At 50.2% G+C, this 22,006-nt stretch overlaps 1 protein-coding gene across 3 annotated transcripts in view; it reads right to left on the bottom strand.

Annotated features, from left to right (window-relative positions):
* The window catches only part of amot (angiomotin), a 121,319-nt gene that overhangs the window by 41,355 nt on the left and 57,958 nt on the right, over positions 1-22,006 (bottom strand). The window contains exons 5-10 of one of the 3 annotated variants that reach the window (XM_084320862.1): positions 21,458-21,578; positions 18,969-19,036; positions 18,660-18,720; positions 14,864-15,977; positions 10,411-11,095; positions 9,805-9,949 (exon numbers count right to left, since the gene is read on the bottom strand). In XM_084320862.1, the coding sequence (XP_084176988.1) occupies positions 9,805-9,949; positions 10,411-11,095; positions 14,864-15,977; positions 18,660-18,720; positions 18,969-19,036; positions 21,458-21,578 (2,194 nt within the window). Of the gene's footprint in view, positions 1-9,804; positions 9,950-10,410; positions 11,096-14,863; positions 15,978-18,659; positions 18,721-18,968; positions 19,037-21,457; positions 21,579-22,006 lie in introns of those variants that run through there. The other 2 variants (XM_084320863.1, XM_084320864.1) reach the window with 2 other exon arrangements.

Below are 22,006 nucleotides of genomic sequence, written 5' to 3'. Positions count from 1 at the left end.
AGATGAAACGGATCCAACACAAATGTACGAATTAGAAATAGGTCTTTATTTCTACACAGCGATGGTGTGTAGAGCAAGCACTTAATCAAATCAATCACATTTATGAATGGGAATTAGTATGCACTTTTATGGCAAGAGTATTCGTCGGTATATCAATAGAGAATGTCCAATCTCTGAAGGCGCAGGTGGTACATATACGACCTGGAATAGTTAAGGAATAACAGCAATGATACTTTGAATGATTATAGACTGGATACACTAGGGGGGGTTAATCCGGTCGCTTGTAAGCCGACAGGAGTAGGAAGGGGGGGGGGGTAGAGTCCGGCTGCCTCATCCGGCCAAGGGTATCCCAGGTGAACCCACTGTAGTGCCGTTCAATGCGCCGGCGATCCTTGGACCGCAGATGAAAGCAGATGGACTCTTTGTGGGCCGGCGTCCTCCGGTCCACGGAGGAGAGACGTGAAGCGACCTCGTCTTGCAGAGCGTCTCCTCACCTTGCGTCCTCTCCAGGGGGGGGGGTTCCAACACACGGCAGTGTCGGGGGTCTTTATCCATGGAATAATCAACGTATACAAAGCATAATCCGTGCCTGGGAAGGCGGGCTGTCGTCGGTAGAATAATCCGGTATACAGGTCCACTCGCTCGTCGGCTCTGGGGCTCCTCGGGTGCAATCTCACATGGGGTCGATCATCCTGGATAAGCAGCCAGTTTTCTGCCCGAAACGATGGGGTGCTGACTACGGTAGTATTCTCACCGCACGAAGCACTATATATTAACAGACTATTATTAGCTTAATAGACTACGTCCAACTCGACGATATAGTGCCAAATATGACTATTCAAATATTAATATACACGATGTCTCAATACCGATGGTAGGCCGAACTTGGCCTTACTCCCACACGTGGCGTCGTGGGGAGGCTTTACGTCTGTCACTCTATTGGAGGGTAAGAAACTGGACTGAAAAGGAAGTCCTACTTTAGTAGCGCAGTATATATACGCACTATGAACAAATAGTCCCATTAGTGGTGCGGTAGCCAGATTCCTACGCGGAACTAGGACTTGTTCGTACATGTTGAGCGGTACGTTTGAACTGGGTCTGGGGGGTATGGCAGCCTGGCACCAAGGTCTCGACCAATAGTAGAATGGAGACTATTATGGGATGTTCAGTAGGCTAGAATGGATATTCAATGCATATTGTACAAGGAATATACAAGGGATATCAGGGAATATTAGAGAATATACAAATACAATTAAATATATATATATAATAAATATATATATTCGGTTTAATCTGGCCCTTCACAACAGCCACCCCCTGATTGGTCCCAGACCTAATCAGTTAAGCAGAGACAGATTAATCGCGTTGTCTATTTACACATAAGGGTTTGCTATAGGGGTCAGTCAACTTCACAAAGTCATAGGGTTATAGGGTCATGGTCATCATCGATTGTGTCTGGGAGTCGGGGCAGTTCTATGAGCCTCGCCACGGGACGGGTGTAAGTGCGACCCTGGACAAGCACTTCAGCTGCTCGGACCTTGCCGTCGGCACCGGTGATCACTTTGCTTACGCGGCCGGCCGGCCACATAGCTCTGGGCAGTGATTGATCAATAATCATGACGACTGTTCCTTCTGTCAAATTGTCTCTCTCCTTTACCCACTTCTGGCGGGTCTGTAGAGACGGTAGGTAGTGCAGTAGGAAACTGCTCCAAAACTTGTCGGCTAATACTTGGCTGTACCTCCACATTCGTCGGCCGTTCGCTTCTTCAGGCCGGTACATTGTCTGGGGTAATGCAGGATCTAGCCGCCCCATCAGGAGTGTGTTGGGGGTAACTGGGTCGATATCCGCCACATCACTGGAGACATATCCGAGGGGCTTCGAGTTAAGTACTCCCTCAATCTCCGTGAGGACTGTCATTAGGACTTCTTCCGCCACAGTCTGGGCCCCAAGTACTGCGTACAGGGCTGTCTTTATGGAGCGCACTTCTCGTTCCCAAGTGCCACCGAAGTGGGGTGCGTTTGGGGGGTTGAATTGGAAATCAACCTGTGCTGGAGCGAGGTGGGTCTTAAGTTCTGGGCCCATAGCTTGGAAGCTCTCTCTCAGCTCTCTTTCGCCGCCTTTGAAGTTTGTCCCATGATCGGACAATAGGGTAGACGGTCTTCCTTTCCGTGATGTGAATCTACGGAAGGCCATAAGGAATGAGTCTGTGCTCATGGTCGGGAGAAGCTCGATGTGTATCGCTCTGGTGGTCATGCATTTGAATACAATACCCCACCGCTTCTCGGTTCCTCTCTTTCCTTTCTTTATGTGCAGCGGGCCAAAGCAGTCCATACCCGTTGAGTGGAATGGCTTGTCACCGATTCGGAGGCGACATGGAGGAAGGTCAGCCATCCTTGGTATGCTGGGCTGCGCGCGCCACTTGCGGCAGTCTAGACATGTTCGCTGGAAGCGTCGTACCGCCTCTCTTCCTTGTAGGATCCAGTAACGACGTCTGATTTCCGCAAAGACTCTTTCTGCTCCTGCGTGATGTACATCCTCATCGTATTTCTTTATAATCAGCTCTGTGACCTTGTGTCGGCTGTTCAATACGATCGGGTATTTAATGTCATCCGGTAGATTGGGGGCTCTGCGTAGGCGGCCACCCACTCTGATGAGGGTATGAGCGTCGCTCTCGGGGGCCAGATGAATTAATCTGCTGTCGGATGGGACGGGCTTTCCTCCCTGTAGACAGGCCAATTCATCGGGGAACGAGTCTCTCTGGGCTCGCTGCAGTAGAAGCAATTCTGCTTCCTCGTAGTTAGCTGCTGACATTTCAGCGAGGGACTTACACTCCGGGTGGTGCCGCAGGAATGTCCTTTGTTGTGCACTCTCTATGGACGTGCAATCGTCTATGTTAGGGTCGGTGGAGGCTACGGTGCTCAATCCACAGAACACAGGCTTCTTATTCTCAGCCTCCTCCTGATTGGCTTCCCTCGGGATAGGCGTGGGCCACTCTCCTTCCGGGAGCTTTAGGAATGCTGGGCCGTCACTGTAGACATTGCGACGGGTGAGGTCATCCAGGGGCATCCCCCGGGTGATGACGTCAGCTGGGTTCTGTTTTGTATCAACGTAGCGCCACTCTGTTTCTCCGGTTAACTCTTCGGTTAAGTCTTGAATCTCGGTGACTCTGACTCCCACGAAGACTTTGTACTTGCATGAGTCCGATTTGATCCAGGCGAGTACTGTCGTGGAATCTGACCACAGGATTGTTCTAGACACCGGTATGGTGAGCTCACGTTGGATGAGCGTGGCTAGGTGCGCTCCGGCTAGGGCTGCGCAGAGCTCTAGACGTGGGATAGATTGTTGCTTGCGTGGGGCTATTCTCGAGCGGGCGAGGACAAATGCTGTGTAGATCTCTCCCCCCTTTTCTTGGGCCCGCAAGTAGGCTACTGATCCGTATGCGACCTCTGAGGCGTCACTGAAGACGTGTAAGTCCATTTTACATGTCTCTGGCCTCACCGTGGGTGGGAAGTAGCTTCGGCGCATATTAACGCCTGGGAGTGAGTGGAGCTCCATCTCCCACTCTCTCCAGGTGGATTTAAGGTGTGCGGGAATGGGGTCGTCCCAGCCCTGGTCCTTGTCCCACAATGCTCGTACAATCATTTTTGCCCTGGTGGTGTACGGTAGAATACATCCTAGCGGGTCATATTGTCGGGCGAGTGTTGTGTACACACTCCGTCTGGTGGTCGGCGCCGCCGCCGGCCTTCCCTGCTCCGTAGTCAGGGGCTTGTGTCTGTAGTGAAGCGAATCTGTTTTGAATCGCCACACCAATCCCAGGGTCATCTCCTGGGCTTCTCCCGGGATTGTAGCCATCCAGGTCTCGCTGCTGGCCCACTGCCTGAGATCAAAGCCGCCTTTGATCAATGAGGCGCGGAGTTTAATCAGGAGAGCCTCGGCTTCTTCCTGGGTTGAAAGGCTTTGTAGACAGTTGTCTACGTAGAAGCTGTTCTTTACGCTGTGTCGGACCTCTTCGTCCGCTGCTGGGTCCTCTGCTACATGTTTCTGTAGTGCAAATGTAGCACAGCAGGGGCTGCACGTCGTTCCGAAGGGGAGGACTTCCCATTGGTAGATGGCTGGGTGCTCATCTCCTGGCTTCTCTCTCCATAGGAACCGCAACAGGGGCTTGTCCTCCTCTACTAATCTCACCTGCAGGAACATTCCTTTAATGTCCCCGCTGATGGCCACCTTTTCCTGGCGGAAGCGGAGTAGAACGCTGAGTAGGGAGGGGCCGAGTGTGGGACCGGGCAGTAACTCTTTATTCAGATTTTGGGATCCGATCTGGTAGCTGCAGTTAAATACTATGCGGTCTTTACCGTTGTGATGGACCTTGTGGTGAGGCACGTACCACGATTCAGTGGTCTGGTCAGCCTCTTTAATGTCCATCTTTGTGACGTGTCCCGCTGTGATGAGCTTCTCAATCTCAGCGCGGTATACACTCTCTTGGGCGGGGTTCTTGGCTAAGCGCCGCTCCGTGTTCAGCAGGTACCGTTCTGTGGCGTCTGTCTTGGCGTGGAAAGTAGGCATTCCTTCTCGCCGCAGGAGTGGCGTGGCGTATCTCAACACGCCGTTGACCGGGACTCTCTTGGTCCCTGTCTCGAGGAGGTGAATGGCGTAAATGTCATCTTTAGAGCGAATGTCTTTCTTTCCGTTCTTAAAGGGCATTTGTTCCAAGGTCCATACCGCTCTACGTGTTGCAGGAGTGCGGTTTCTCCCTCTGTGACTCGGGAGTGGAGACATCTAGTGGCTGTACTTCGGTTGAGAGATTTGGCGAGCGGGCCTTGGAGAGTCCATCCCAAACGGGTCTCGACTGCTGCAGGACAGCCTCGGGGTCCGGTATGAACCCGGTCTATCGGGACAATGAGGTCTGCATGGTCGGAGCCTATCAACAGGGTCGGCATAGCATTGTCTATGAGCGGGATCGGTAACTTGCGCAGATGTGCATATTTCTCCATCAGCTTGGCGACGGGGTATGTGTACCGCGACAGTCCTATTTCTTGGCTGGTGAAAGCGTCTGTAATCTGGTACCGTCGCTCAGGCTGGCCGCTTGCTGCAATAGAGAATGAGACATTCTCGCCCTTTATCGTCTTCAAATCTCGTCTTATTGTCCGAATTGTCATTTGGGTTTCGCTTCCCCGCAGCCCTAGCTGGGCCGCAGCGGAGGCGAGCAGAAGGGTCTTCTCTGACCCGTCATCGAGGACGGCGTAAGTGTCCAGGACTTTATTCTGGTAGCTTAGTGTCACACGCACTACTTTTAGGAGTACTCGGGCTCCACTGCTGCTGGCGGGATCGATGTACATGACGCTCGCTTTGCTGCTGGATGGTGCGGGTGAAGGGCGCCGTCTGTTACTGTCGTGAAGTATGTCCAGATGGGCTCCATCGCACTTGGTGCACCTTTTCTTTAAGCGGCATTCGGCTGCCATGTGTGAGCGCGCACAGCGAAAACAGCGCTTGTTGGACTTTATCCATTGACTTGCTTCCTCCGCGTTCAGCTTGGGGAAGGAGTCACATTGCGCTAGCCAGTGTTCTTTCTCACAGTAGGGGCACACTATCTTCCACTTCTCCGTTCTGGAGGGGGTACTGTGGCTCCTGCTGCTCGGTACTGACTCCGATTGGTGCATCACAGTCACCGATCTTCTTCCATCATTTAGTCGTCTGGTTCCTTCTCTGGAGCCAGGGGTGCTCCGTCCGAATGTATCTAGCCGTAGGCTGCTGACTTCTCTCGCCAGGAAGTCTGCTAGATCGAGGAGGTTCGGTTCGGGGCCATTCGGGTCTCGGTGGTCTCTCTGCCGCCTAAAACGCTCCTGTCGAGCGGGCGGCAGCTTCTCCAAGATCCTTTCCACATTTGAGTTGGCGTAAAGTTCATGCCTCCCCTTCTCTCTCTGCGCTCCCAACATCCCTACCAGGGACTGCACTCTGATGGACAGGTCGTCCAGTGCTCGATTGTCTATTGCTGGGGGTAAGCGGTCGATGTGTCGGATCTCCTGGATCACGTAATCCCATATGCGCCCATACCTCTGGTCCAATGCTACCAGCGCTGCTGTGTATGGGGTGGTGGAAGTCGCGTAGGCGAGCGCTATATTATGTGCGCGGGGTACCTTTAAGTGCTTCAGTAGGATGGCGTATTTATGGCGTTCATCCAATACATCCACCAACATGGTCTCCAGACACATGCGGAGTTCTGTATACTGGGCCCGGTTCTCTTGGGTGAAGTCGGGTACCATAGGCGTGCCAATGTATGACGCTGACTGTGGATACATCGGCGAGCGTTGGGGGAGAGGCCTCCTAGGCGAGTCTCCTCCCGCTCCTTGGTATGGGCTGGTACCGGCAGTGTACCATGGCCCGCTTGTCCAGGTGCTGTTCCTCGGTGCGGGTCGTGCGTCGTGCTCACCCGTGTATAGAGTCGGGGGTCTGTAGCGCAGCTCCGCGGGAGTATAGCCTGGGCTGTACCGGACCTCCTGGTCCGGTAGAGTACTGTGCTGTCGTCGGGCGTGGTTCTCCTCCTCTTCCTCTTCGTCTTCAGTTAGGTCATCCAGTGCTTGTAGTCTCTGGTTTAGCCTCTCCACAGGATATGCTGCTCCTTCCCGGTTGCTAGGTCTCGCTTGGACCGGTGGGGGGAGGTGGTCTGTGGGGGGTATAGACCTCGTCTGTTGGTCAAGTTCAGGGTTGTTTACTCGGCTAGGGGATGCCGCCCTGGAGGTGTGTCTAGACGAGTTCCTGGAGCCTCTGGCGGAGGGAGGGGGTGTTGTCCGTCTGATCAGCTGTTCTATTAGTTGCGCTTGCTGTCTGTCGCGCTCTGCGTCCCGTAGAGCACCAGCAGCTGCTCGCTGGCTGTCTGCTTGGTCTCGGGCCACATTCTCTTCCCTCTGAATGCGTCTTATTTCTAGACGTATATGCTCTTCTTCGCTCCGCTGCTGGATCTGCAGTCGGTCGCGTTCAGCAGCGGCGTTCAGGCTGATGAGGAAGGCCTGCTGTAGGGTCCTCTCTGCCTCGCTGGGAGAAGGCGGTTGTATAGGGGAGCCTTCCCTCGGGGTACTCCTTGCGGAGCCTTGGAGCTCTATCTCCACGGTGCTCTCCCCGTCTTCTTCCGTGCCGAGTTCTCTCTCGGTAGCGTTGTATTCCTCCCGGGACTCATCGGGGACTACTTCTTCAGTACTGGCGGGGTGTGAAGTCATGTCTGGTTCCCACTGGTCCCCACCGTGAACTTGGTCAGTTACATTAGAACCCGTAGGGGCCTCTATGGTCGGGGTAGTCTGGGCGTTGGGGTTAGACATACTTTTACTTTCTAGTTTTACCGCGTTTACTGTTAGTAGAAGACTAGGTTGTTGACTGACAGCGTAAGCCTCTAAGTACTGAGGGAGCCGTCGTTCGCGCTGCGGGCGTTGGTTAGGAGGATCGTTTCGTGGAGTGTTCATCATAGGCCATTTCAATATTAATAACACTATATTAATATTACACTAATTACCCTCCGGCTCGAAGGACCAATTGTAACTGAGGGGTACAATTCCCTGACTGTATTACTAGATATGATACTTACTACCACTACCTTTGTACTTAATATTCGGCCACCCAGTACTCGGCATAAATATATTATGATGAACACTGTCACGTAGATGAAACGGATCCAACACAAATGTACGAATTAGAAATAGGTATTTATTTCTACACAGCGATGGTGTGTAGAGCAAGCACTTAATCAAATCAATCACATTTATGAATGGGAATTAGTATGCACTTTTATGGCAAGAGTATTCGTCGGTATATCAATAGAGAATGTCCAATCTCTGAAGGCGCAGGTGGTACATATACGACCTGGAATAGTTAAGGAATAACAGCAATGATACTTTGAATGATTATAGACTGGATACACTAGGGGGGGTTAATCCGGTCGCTTGTAAGCCGACAGGAGTAGGAAGGGGGGGGGGGGTAGAGTCCGGCTGCCTCATCCGGCCAAGGGTATCCCAGGTGAACCCACTGTAGTGCCGTTCAATGCGCCGGCGATCCTTGGACCGCAGATGAAAGCAGATGGACTCTTTGTGGGCCGGCGTCCTCCGGTCCACGGAGGAGAGACGTGAAGCGACCTCGTCTTGCAGAGCGTCTCCTCACCTTGCGTCCTCTCCAGGGGGGGGGGTTCCAACACACGGCAGTGTCGGGGGTCTTTATCCATGGAATAATCAACGTATACAAAGCATAATCCGTGCCTGGGAAGGCGGGCTGTCGTCGGTAGAATAATCCGGTATACAGGTCCACTCGCTCGTCGGCTCTGGGGCTCCTCGGGTGCAATCTCACATGGGGTCGATCATCCTGGATAAGCAGCCAGTTTTCTGCCCGAAACGATGGGGTGCTGACTACGGTAGTATTCTCACCGCACGAAGCACTATATATTAACAGACTATTATTAGCTTAATAGACTACGTCCAACTCGACGATATAGTGCCAAATATGACTATTCAAATATTAATATACACGATGTCTCAATACCGATGGTAGGCCGAACTTGGCCTTACTCCCACACGTGGCGTCGCGGGGAGGCTTTACGTCTGTCACTCTATTGGAGGGTAAGAAACTGGACTGAAAAGGAAGTCCTACTTTAGTAGCGCAGTATATATACGCACTATGAACAAATAGTCCCATTAGTGGTGCGGTAGCCAGATTCCTACGCGGAACTAGGACTTGTTCGTACATGTTGAGCGGTACGTTTGAACTGGGTCTGGGGGGTATGGCAGCCTGGCACCAAGGTCTCGACCAATAGTAGAATGGAGACTATTATGGGATGTTCAGTAGGCTAGAATGGATATTCAATGCATATTGTACAAGGAATATACAAGGGATATCAGGGAATATTAGAGAATATACAAATACAATTAAATATATATATATAATAAATATATATATTCGGTTTAATCTGGCCCTTCACAACAAATAGGCTGGGAAATAAATAAATATATATATATTTAATTGTATTGAGCTTCAAGCTGATGGTGCCTCTGGGAGATTGTGGGAAACCTTTGTTGCACGTGCATAGGCTTGACAAGTGATGCAGAGGTTGATGCAGAGGTTGCCTACTAAAGCTTTACATCTATGTATGGTAACTAAACACTGAGCCCACAGTGAGAAAACAGACATATCTTCTTATACTTGTTCAGGAGTGGCACAGAGCTAGTACAGCACAATACCATGTATTAACCAAACTAAGGGCTGGAAAGTTTTCACAATGTCAAAAGTTGATTTGATTGACTGATTGATTGGTTGATTGATTAACTGACCAATCATTTTGGACAACTCGTTGTGAATGAGGAAACCACAAAAATAGAAAAGATATACAAGAATGGAAAACTACAGGAATGGGCTTACACTACCAAACCCCTCACCACAAATCTACAGAGACAGCCAAGAAGAATGAGGAGAGGAGAGAAGAGAAGATGAGTGGAGGGGAGGGGAAAGGAGGAGAGGAGAGGAGGGGAGAGGAGGGGAGAGGAGGGGAGAGGAGGAGAAGAGAAGAGAAGAGAAGAGAAGAGAAGAGAAGAGAAGAGAAGAGAAGAGAAGAGAAGAGAAGAGAAGAGAAGAGAAGAGAAGAGAAGAGAAGAGAAGAGAAGAGAAGAGAAGAGGAGTGGAGGGGAGAAGAGAAGTAGAGGAGGAGGAGGAGGGGAGAGGAGGAGAGGAGAAGAGAAGAGAAGAGAAGAGAAGAGAAGAGAAGAGAAGAGAAGAGAAGAGAAGAGGAGGGGAGGGGAGAGGAGTGGAGACCCCCTGGTGTAATTGAAACATACCTCGGAGGTCCCTGTTGAAGTCGTGCAGCCTGCGCACCTCCAGCTCCAGTTTATTCCTCATGGTCTTCTCGAGAGCTTCTCTCTTGGTGGAAGACTTAGCCAGGCTCTCATAGGCCTCCGACACTAGCTCAATCTCTGTCTCCAGCTGCAGGGAGAGGGAGAGGGAGAGGGAGAGAGAGAGAGAGAGAGAGAGAGAGAGAGAGAGAGAGAGAGAGAGAGAGAGGGGGGACAGTTGGTCATTCATATGCTATTCACCTTATTAAAGGCCCAATGACACAAATAAAAATAGAATTTTCTTTCCTGAGATCTCCACCACCTGCAGCTTTTCTAAACAGACCTCCTTCTAACATCAAGAACATACGTATATATCTGCTTTTGGGTGGAATCTAACCATCCCATTTAAAATCCATTATCAATCCATCGATTCATGACTATCTAGTCCTTCTATTTTAAAGCACTTTGTGTAGTTCTAGTATTAAAAATCACTGTAGAAATGTAGACATTCATTCAATCAGTCACTCACTTACACACTCGCTCATTCATTCACTCAATCGTCCATTCATCCATCCATTCATTCATCAATTCATTCGCTCTTTCATTCCTTACCTTCTGTAGTTTGGTAACTTTTTCGCGGCACACCTCCATCTCCTGCCTCAGCAACTTGTTCTCCTCCTTCATCATGTCCGCCATCTGGTGGGCTCGCGCCATCATGGCGAACGGCTCCCCCTGGAGGTGGGAGTGCGGGTGGGGGTAGTGTCCTTGCTGGGGAGGTGGAGGTCCTTGGTAATGCTGCTGCTGATGCTGCTGTTGTTGTTGTTGTTGTTGTTGTTGTTGTTGTTGTTGTAGTTGCTGCTGATGCTGTTGTTGTAGTTGATGTTGTTGTTGTTGTTGTTGTTGTTGTTGTTGTTGTTGCTGCTGTTGTTGTTGCTGCTGTTGTTGTTGGTACTGATGGTGTTGCTGATGGTGCATGCGGGAGGTGGACCCGTAGGGGTCGTGGGGGAACCCGTGTCCCCTCTGAGTTAACGGGTGCATGGGTCCCTGGGCGTAAGGGTCCCCTGCCTGGTGGGAGGCCGGGCCATGGGGGCTGCGGGGGCCCATGCTGTGGTAGGATTCTCCCAGGCCTGGAGGGTGCTGGTGGGGGTAGGAAGGGTGGGAGGAATGGGAGGCACTGTGGAGGCTGCTGAGGGTGGAGGACTGGGTGCGGGATAAGGAGCCCACAGAAGTGACGGAGGAGGTGGGGCTGTGGTGGTGCAAAGGTCTCTGGGAGTGGACCGAACCTTCTTTGCTGGACCTGGGGGGGGGGGGGGGGGGGGAATCAAAGAGTTTAGATTGTACAAGAATTTGACAAAGCAGACGCAGGGCTCTTCATGCTTTGTGGAGTGAATTCACAAGCAGTGGATAACATGGAGTTTCAGCCCCTTTGGTACAATCCATGCCAGGGCTTGGGGATTAATCCAGTTTACATTTCTATTATGATTTTGGCTTCCCACGACCATGAAAACAAGATAATCGAGATAAAACGAGTATTGTGCAGCATACTATGTTGCTCTAATTTTTTCATTTGTGTTGTAAATGCAGTGCACCCTTCCTTCACAGCGGTGTGCTTCGCCCCCCCCCCCCCCCCCTCAAGCCCAAACAGTAGATTCAGCTGGTGTTGAGAGGAGGGAACCAGGACACGTTTCTCCAGTTATTTTGAAATGTCTTCGGTAACTTGTAGAAGATGACAGAAAGGCAGCCTTTAGTTGAAAGGAAAGATCCAACAAATGCAGTCATCATCATACGATGGTCTCAAATCAATTGTGTTTAATAATCGTGATTTCAATATCAATCAAAATAATCGTGATTATGGTTTTTGCCATAATTGAGCAACCCCAATCCATGTCTCATTTGGTGCAATCCGTGTCTCATTTGGTACAATCCATGTCTCATTTGGTACAATCCATGTCTCATTTGGTACAATCCATGTCTCATTTGGTACAACCCGTGTCTCATTTGGTACAATCCATGTCTCATTTGGTATAACCCGTGTCTCATTTGGTACAATCCATGTCTCATTTGGATCCATGTCTCATTTGGTACAATCCATGTCTCATTTGGTACAATCCGTGCCTCATTTGGTACAGTCTCATTTGTCTCCAGGCTGTAAATCATGGTTTAACTTGTGTGCTTGTCTTCATCAACACCTCCCATTCATGACTGGGTGGATTTAACAAATCGAATCAATGAGGGATCATATTTTCTGCCTAGTCAAGTCTACTGCAGTCAACCTTTTAGAGTGTGAAATTCTCCCAATACAGATCCCATATTGAAGCCTGGTATCTGACCCATATCCCATACCGGCATCCGTACATTCCTAGTCCAAATAATTCATTCCACCAGGAAAAAGGGGGCGCTCTGATCCTGGAATTCTACTGTAACCTGCTGTATGATTCAGCTGCTGCGTATGTTCGCACTGTGTTTTGGACGTGTTTTGATAAGTTGGAAAATCCCCAGCCGTGAACAGGTTTTGTAAAGAGCCAAAAGCATTCCTTCACTCCAGCCTCAAAGAAAGGTCATCGAGAGAGAAAAGAAAACGTCAGAAGGGAGCAAGTCCCAACTCGTCCCATTGATGATTAACTAGATCCTGGAGCCTGATCACTGCTGCTTGATCTGCTCTGAGCTGAACCAACCGAGGGAGAGGGAAACAGGCCTGACATGATCTGTCCCAGACACCACCAGGACTGACTGACTGACTGACATGATCTGTCCCAGACACCACCAGGACTGACTGACTGACTGACTGACAGGATCTGTCCCAGACACCACGAGGATACAAAGGTTCCCGGTTCGATTCCTGCTCCTGCCAACAGCGTGTCGAAGTGTCCTTGAGCAAGACACAATCGCTAGTTAGTTGCGGTTCCAGACCCAGAGGGACCCAGACACCACCAGGAGTGACTGACTGACTGACTGTCTGTCTGACTGGATCTGTCCCAGACACCACCAGGAGTGACTGACTGACTGACTGACTGTCTGTCTGACTGGATCTGTCCCAGACACCACCAGGAGTGACTGACTGACTGTCTGTCTGACTGGATCTGTCCCAGACATCACCAGGAGTGACTGATTGACTGACTGTCTGTCTGACTGGATCTGTCCCAGACACCACCAGGAGTGACTGACTGACTGACTGACTGTCTGTCTGACTGGATCTGTCCCAGACACCACCAGGACACGAAGGTTCCCAGTTCGATTCCCGGTCCTGCCAACAGCGTGCCGAAGTGTCCTTGAGCAAGACACTTAACCCCTAACTCAGGGGTCGGCAACCTGCGGCTCCGGAGCCGCATGACACTCTTTAGCCAATCAGCTGCGGCTTCCTGGCAAAATTTATTTCATTTAAATTTTTTTTACTTTTTTTTATTTTGGAGATCGATGTCATACTGTGACACTGAAATGAAAAAATATTTCATCAACTAAAATATTTAGTCAACAAAAATATTTCATCAACTAAAATATACAGTACGTCACACCCCGTGCCTCTCCCTGCCGTCTGCAAGTGGCTAATCTTGAGTTTCCGACCCCCCAGTAAGCTAACCATGGATACCGTAAATCCAAAAAAGGAAAGGCTGAGGAAAATAGAGGGTTTAATTCAGCGTGGACAGATTAATTTGCTTTCACGACTAACAATGCTTACCTGTAGCCTATGCCTGATATGTGGTGCGAAATTTGCGAACAATGAAAAATTAACTTTTTATTTTATAGATTTTCCACAAATAAGGGAAGGACTCAAATAGAGCTGCATAGTTCAGGGTTTTATTTCAAAATAGGTCTACAGATGCCAATGTTTTTTCTCCTTTTCTGTGTTTTATTTCAAAGTAGGTCTACATGGTAGTCTTTTTTCAAAATGGACTACTTTTTATTTTATAAATGTTCCACAACTAAGGGAAGGACTCAAATATACCTGAATAGTTCAGGGTTTTATTTCAAAGTGGGTCTACAGACACCAGTGTTTTGTCTCCTCTTCTGTGTTTTATTTAAAAATAAGTCTACACAGCCAGTATTTCTTCTCCTCTTCATAAGAGTTTGAGGTTTTCCTTTGTTATAACAGGTAAAAACAGCAATAAAAAGTCAGATTTTTTCTTTTTGTTGCTTTATAATTCCATGAATGCAACAAACTGTGTGCTATAAGTATAAAGTATAATAAATCGCAAATTACTTTGGGTATGCAATTGTCAGGCGTTTTATGCTAAATGTGGGGTATTCTTGGGGATATATAAAACGTTATACACTGTGTTATCTTCATTTTAAGGGTAAATAGGTTGTGCGGCTCCCTGAGCATTTTATTTTGTGGGAGGGGGGAAAAGTGGCTCTTTTGATAGTAAAGGTTGCTGACCCCTGCCCTAACTGCTCCTTATGAGCAGGTCGGCACCTTGCATGGTTGCCTCCGCCGTCGATGTGTGAATGAACGGGTGAATGTAAGGCATAAATTATAAAGCGCTTTGGATAAATGGAGACCATTTACCATTACTGAGTGACAGTCTGACTCACTGACTGACTAACAAGATCTGTCCCAGACACCACCAGGACTCATGTGTGTGTATGTGTCTGAATGTGTGCATGTATGTGAGTGTGTGTTAGTGGGAAGCAGAGGGATGGTGAGGCAAAGCCTGACTCAGCCTTTCTGGTCATAACATGCTTCTGCTGCAGACTGACTGACTGACTGACTGACTGACTGACTGGAGGCGGAGATAGTTCAGCTCCACAGTTCAAAGGTCACATGTTGCATAACACGCATGAGAAAGCCTTACAGTGTGTGGATTTATTGTTCAGAGTTTATTTTTGCTGCCCTGCTTATGGCATACAAGGATCAGAGATGAGATCAAAGAAGAAGAACAAAGACGCCAAGTGTGTGTGTGTGTGTGTGTGTGTGTGTGTGTGTGTGTGTGTGTGTGTGTGTGTGTGTGTGTGTGTGTGTGTGTGTCTGGGGAGATCACATCAGGGTTGGGATCGATTCACTTTCAGTTCAATGAATTCTGGGAGTGGATTTTCTCGTGCATGTATTCATGCGTGTGCGAGTCCTCACCTGAAGGAGCCGTACTCTGGTGGGGGTTGATACCTGACGTGGGGCACCTCCCTGCTGTGCTCCCTGCCTCTCTGCTCCTGGTAGAAATGACCCCCGGGATCCTGCTGCTTGGGCGGAGAACCCATGCCCTTGAAGGGGTAGTCGGGCGGGGGTCCGCGGTGCTGCCCCGCGGGCTTGTAGTAATCCCCGGGGGGTCCGGGGGGAGGAGGAAGCTGGGGGGAGAGCGGGGCGCTGGTGACGGGCGCGTGGGCCTTGACCCCGCTGGTGGCCAGAGAGAGCTGCATGAGCCTCTCGCTGAGGGACCGCACGTGGCCCTGCTTCAGGTCCTTCAGCCCGTCGTCCTGATGCACCTTCCCCGCCCCGCTCACCCGCTGCACCGTGGGCCGGCCCTCCGTGCGCACCTTGGCGCCGGCCACCCCGGTGACGTAGAAGGCGGCGCTGACCGAGGACGGGTGGGGGGGCTGGGGGTTCTGCTGGGGCGGGGGAGGGTGGCCTCTGAAGTACTGAGACTGGACCTTGGCCTCCTCGTAGGTGGGGAGGTCCTCGGGGTTCGGCCCCGGGCCCGGATTGTTCCCACCCATGCTGCCTCCTCCGCTCAGCCCCACTCCACTACCGCCCCCTCCACCCCCGCGGACGGACGACAGCTTCTCCATCCCGCTGTCCGTCTGCAGCTCCTGTCCCTGGGGCTCCTGACGGGACATGTGGGGGGTCATGGAATGGTCGTCAGGTGGACCTCCCTGACCTCCATACCCACCTCCTTGTCCCTGGCCCTGACCCCCGTATCCACCTCCTCCACCTCCTTGTCCCTGACCACCATATCCTCCTCCTGCTCCAGGGGCCTGACCCCCATATCCACCTCCTCCTCCTTGCTTCTGCTGCTGCTGCTGCTGTTGCTGCTGCTGTTGCTGCTGCTGCTGCTGCTGCATGGCCAGATAGTTGCGGTTCTCCCCATATCGCATCTGCTCCTGCAGGAGGCGCTGCAGAACAGTGCTGCCTCCTCCCCCTCCTCCTCCTCCGCTGCTGTTGGACGTCTCCTCGGCCGCGGCCCTCATCTCTGCCTCCGGCTGGCCACGCACCTCATGGAAGGACGAGCTACGCCCACGGTCTATACTCCCTGGGAGGAGGAGGAGAGAGAGTGAGGATGGAGGGGACAAAGGAGAGGAGTGGGAGATGGGGAGGAAAGGAATGTGGAGGGATAAGGAGGAATGAGAAAGGAGAGAGGAAACAGACGTGAGAGGAGGAAGAGAGGGAGCGGAAGATAGGCCATGAGGGAGGAATGGGGAGAAAGGGATGGATGAGAGCGGGATGGAATGGGGGGAAAGAAGTGAACCATCAAAGAAGTGGAGAACAGAACAGGTAAAGAGAGAGATGTACAGAGGGTGAGACGATGAGCAGGGTTGAGAGAGAGAAAGAAAGAGAGAGAGAGAAAGAAAGAGAGAGGTGAGAGAGGGGTTTAGAAAAGTGGTAGAATTGAGGAGAGGGAAGCGAGTCTTCAGGTCAGATGGCAGGTATAATATAGACAGTCCACCATCAACCCACCAACACCACGCTCAACATGAAGCCATGGACACTAACAATGTGATGGGATGGTGACGTAAGACAAACAAAGAAAGATGAAGGAAGAAGAATAATTACATTGACAGTCGGCACCACCAGCACCAACAAAAACTATCTCCTGAGAAACCTGAAGACGCATACCAGCTGCCCTCTGCCCAACCTTGAACAAGTTCATATACTGTACATACCACAAGGTTTAACACTCTGACACTGGGGTAGGGGTTCATATACTGTACATACCATAAGGTTTAACACTCTGACACTGGGGTAGGGGTTCATATACTGTACATACCATAAGGTTTAACACTCTGACACTGGGGTAGGGGTTTGTCATGATGACAATAGGTTAGTAGGACAATGGAATCATGTAAAGCAATATTTCACTTTTCAGCACTCGTAATGCTGCAGACATTCAGGAGAAGACGACCTCCAAGATCAGCTCTGGACGCCACTCCGGCTTCTCAATGCTGATGATTGAGAAGTTACTTTAAAAAGGACTAACCAGGGACTACACTGCATTGTTTATATGCATTTGTGTTAATTCAGCGTTTAAACTGGGGCGGCGTGGCTCAGGGTAGAGCGGGTCGTCCAATGATCGAAGGGTTGGTGGTTCGAATCCCGCTCAAGCCCATGTCCATCCCATCGCCGTTGTGTCCTTGGGCAAGACACTTAACCTACTTGCCTCGTATGAATGTGTATGCATGTGAATGAATGTTGGTGGTGGTCGGAGGGGCCATAGGCGATGATTATTCGCCACGCTTCCGTGAGTCTGCCTCAGGGCAGCTCTGGCTGCAATTGTAGCTTACCACCACCGGTATGACTGTGTATGAACGAATAATGGACTCTGTGAAGCGCTCTGGGTGTCATGAAGAGCGCTATATAAATCCAAGCCATTATTATTAAACTGGGTTTTCACACACAGGTGAGTTCTGGTGGCTACAGGGCCACAGTGTGGCTGATATTGTGTCTCAGCCCATAATAAGTTATGCACTAGGAAAACTGAAATCACTCAAACCAATTTGAACTATCGCTCTAAAAAAGAAAGGTTGGATACTAACCTGGAAGTAATGGCTGGGATAAACTCACTTTCAGTTAAATCGGTTCCACAGTTAAACAGAAATGGCTGTTTACTTGCCGATGACGGGACATTCATTCTCATTTAGTGGCCAATAGGTTAACCTGCTCATGCCAAAGGTCTTTCAATATGAATTGGTATGAAAATCCACTTCCTGAATTAAATGAATTAAAAGCGAATTGATCCCTGCCGAAAGGTGTTATCCAACGCCACCCTTCATTCACCCTGATAAAAAATATGGCGAGGGGAGGACAGGCTCGCATAAAACCCAGACTGGAGAAATAGGCTGGTAAAATGTCCAACCCTGTGTTTGATAGAGGGAGTTTTTGTATGGGACAATTATTTTCACCAGCGACTGCTTTTCCCCGTCTGAATGTTGTTTTGCGCCAATGGAAACACAACACGACTGTAGGTCAGTGCGTCAGCAGAAAATGCTAGACTTTTAGCCAAACGAATGGTCAACCCTAACCGAGCGATTACATGCCTCCTTACAACCCAGAGTCAGAGTGTTACAGACCACCCAGGATCACAGGAGTTATTTGCCCTGCTTTTTCAGGACAAGGAGAAACACATCTGATATTTTTATGGAAAACATGCAACAAACTAGCCAACCATACCCACATCGATTTATCACAGTAAGCTAAGTGATTTATAATTTTTTTTGCAGGAAGCAAACCCCATTGATTAGATCCTGTCGCAGCTGATCCCAGGGCTAAGCGTTTTTCGATTGGATAATGCACATAAATAAATAGGCACAGGCACACAGAAGCAAGGGAAAGACAAAAATGTGTTTTCAGTAAAACATACAAAGTCGTCAAGATGAAACCACCCACGCTATGTTTGCTGTTCAAGAACTTAACTAATATTGAGGTCAGAATGAAAAGAGTCTCATTTCCTCCGAGTCAAAACCTACCTTTTAACTGCCGCCAATAAAAGGGGAAAAAAGGGGGAAAAACACACGCAATTAATTCGGCTGTTAAGGCGCCTTTTGAAACTTTCATCTTTAATGTGTCTTTTTATAAAAAAAATTGCCCCACGTTGCTCTATATAACAGTGCGGTTTCATTTTGACAACGTTGAATGTGAAGAAAAAAATACAAAGAAAGAAAAGAAAAGGTTCTACTACTTGCACCATCTACAGAATGAATGAAAAGGGATTTATTACATCTAGTGCTTTCTGATATCCTTTTCATTCTCAAGGACGACGACGATTTTTTCCGAAACATCTGTGGTGGATAAATCACACAGGGGGGTGGGGAGGAGGGGGGGGGGGGGGGGGGGTAAGAAGAATGAGGAAAAAAATGAAAAAACAAAGAAAGTCAGGGTTGGCGGCTGCCCGCGCTGGGGTCTCTCACTCTCTCTCACAGTCAAGGAGGGAGACAAAAAAGAGATGTAAAAAAAGAGAGAAAAAAACGAGGAAAAAAAACCATGAATGTGACAAGGGAATGTGTAGAGACACCTCTCGGGGACATACTTCAACTGCCATCCCCTGCAGTTCTTCCCCCAAATCTTCTCTCTCTGACTCGCCCTCTGCGCAGCCGACTAGCAGTGGGACACGGTGGACAGACAGAGAGGACGGAGGGGAGAACAAAAACACACAAGAGACAAGGCTGGGCATGAGAGAGAGAGAGGAGAGAGAGAGAGAGGATGTGGTGGCATGATGGATGGCATTGTTTCAGGCACAGTGAGAACCAGGGACCAGGGTTTGTTTATGTGGAGGCGGCATCCTGCACACACACATAGGCCAGTACACACACACACACACACACACACATAGGCCAGTACACACACACACACACACACATACACACACACACACACAGGTACACACGCACACACACACACACACACACACACACACACACACACACACACACACACACACACACACACACACACACACACACACACACACACACACACACACACACACACAAAGAGGAAACAGACTATCTGAATGACATATTTTGAGCGGGCCGTTGTTCTGTCACGTGTTGTCCCGCTCCGCTCCCCTTCCAACTAGTAGTTACTGGGAAATCACAAGTCCTTTAATCCAAGTCATTCATTTGTATCACAGATGACAACAATCTGTTAAGCAATCGCTTGTTATGATGATCTCAGCTGACTAATGTTTTCAAGGCGATCACTTTTTTCATGGGGGATTAGTTATTTCTTGGAACGTGCTGAGCACATCTGCGGCATCGTCATAATATAATAGCCATGAAGACGCTTCAGCAAAGATCTATGCCTCTATAAGCACTAGATTTGAAGAGGTCCTCCTGCATGATTGCATTCATCTGCAGAAGGACAACATTTTGGAGCCTGGAGAATCAAAATCGGAAGAAACCGTTTGAATATAATCGTCACACCACAACCAAGTGGCGATGTGTCAGCTAGACTATCACACCAGTCTGCACACACTACGTCATCGGACAGGCGGTCTTGTTTAACCTGCAAAGCTCCACGTGTCGTTCTCTCCTGCTCACTCACCTGCTGCTGCTTGCTACCTGCTCTGTGTTCCAAGAAGGACATGGCTTTATATGGTTCCCTCTAAGGGGGCGTTTTGTAATTGATCACGCTCTGCTCTTGTGTTTGGCTGGCTTTAAATTATGCTTAGCAGGGAGTGATGTAAAAACAGAGCCTTGATGCCAAAATAAGATCTGTTTATATTCATGCTCGATAAAATTCTTATTTCAATACGTGAGTTGTCTGACTGAAATTATCAAGATCTCTAGAGTCAACTTAGTCACACACAGTCCTCCTCTAACCCCTGTCTCCTCCAGTCCTCCTCTACCACCTGTCTCCTCCAGTCCTCTAACACCTGTCTCCTCCAGTCCTCCTCTAACCCCTGTCTCCTCCAGTCCTCCTCTAACCCCTGTCTCCTCCAGTCCTCCTCTAACCCCTGTCTCCTCCAGTCCTCCTCTAACCCCTGTCTCCTCCAGTCCTCCTCCAGTCCTCGTCTAACCCGTCTCCTCCAGTCCTCCTCCAGTCCTCCTCTAACCCCTGTCTCCTCCAGTCCTCCTCCAGTCCTCCTCTAACCCCCGTCTCCTCCAGTCCTCCTCTAACCCCCGTCTCCTCCAGTCCTCCTCCAGTCCTCCTCTAACCCCTGTCTCCTCCAGTCCTCCTCTAACCCCTGTCTCCTCCAGTCCTCCTCTAACCCCTGTCTCCTCCAGTCCTCCTCTAACCCCTGTCTCCTCCAGTCCTCCTCTAACCCCGGTCTCCTCCAGTCCTCTAACACCTGTCTCCTCCAGTCCTCCTCTAACCCCGGTCTCCTCCAGTCCTCTAACACCCGTCTCCTCCAGTCCTCCTCCAGTCCTCCTCTAACACCTGTCTCCTCCAGTCCTCCTCTAACCCCGGTCTCCTCCAGTCCTCCTCTAACCCCTGTCTCCTCCAGTCCTCCTCTAACCCCTGTCTCCTCCAGTCCTCCTCCAGTCCTCCTCTAACCCCCGTCTCCTCCAGTCCTCCTCTAACCCCCGTCTCCTCCAGTCCTCCTCCAGTCCTCCTCTAACCCCTGTCTCCTCCAGTCCTCCTCTAACCCCTGTCTCCTCCAGTCCTCCTCTAACCCCTGTCTCCTCCAGTCCTCCTCTAACCCAACACCTGTCTCCTCCAGTCCTCCTCCAGTCCTCCTCTAACCCCGGTCTCCTCCAGTCCTCTAACACCTGTCTCCTCCAGTCCTACTCTAACCCCTGTCTCCTCCAGTCCTACTCCAGTCCTCGTCTAACCCCTGTCTCCTCCAGTCCTCCTCTAACCCCCGTCTCCTCCAGTCCTCCTCCAGTCCTTGTCTAACCCCTGTCTCCTCCAGTCCTCCTCTAACCCCTGTCTATCTCCTCCCCCTCTCACTCCTCTCTCTCCTCTTCCTGCTCCCTCCCTCCCTCTCTTCTCTCCATTCTCCCCCTCCTCTCCTCTCCTCCTCCTCCTCTCTCCTTCCTCTTCCTCCTCCTCTCTCCTCCCAGGACCACCTACCTTTGTGGCTGCCCTCACCGCTCTCTCCTTGGGGTGTCAGAGATGGGTTCTCATGGTGCTGACTGCCAGGTCCACAGGGAGGTCCAGCGGTGGTGTGGGGAATAGGGTGGTGGTCCGATATCTATGGGGAGAAACAATTGGATTCATATAATAATCGTGATTCTGAAATCCACTAGTGTCTCAAGTCACGCTGTGCTCCAGTATGATACGAATGGTTAAATAATGTGTAATTGCAGTTGAAGTCTTTTGAAAAACATAGTATCAAAGGTAGACTTTGTGCCTACGACAAGCCATTGTCAACGCTCAGTGGATGATCGTTGGTCACGAAACAACGGGACCCTGTCTGCCACCCGCCCCCTGCGGACAGGTGTCCCCCAGGGCTCGGTCCTTGGACCCCTTCTCTTCTCCCTCTACACTAAATCACTGGGTAACATTATCACGTCTCATGCCTTCTCAATATCATTGCTATGCCGATGATACTCAACTCTTTCTCTCCTTCCCTCCCTCAGATATCCACGTCTTTGAGCGGATCTCGGCCTGTCTGTCTGA

The sequence above is a fragment of the Notolepis coatsorum genome, assembly GCF_963971535.1.
Source record: "Notolepis coatsorum genome assembly, chromosome: 8".
In the NCBI taxonomy this organism is placed as follows: Eukaryota; Metazoa; Chordata; class Actinopteri; order Aulopiformes; family Paralepididae; genus Notolepis; species Notolepis coatsorum.
Note: the sequence above shows the minus strand (reverse complement) of the source record. Positions and strands in the feature narration are given on the sequence as shown.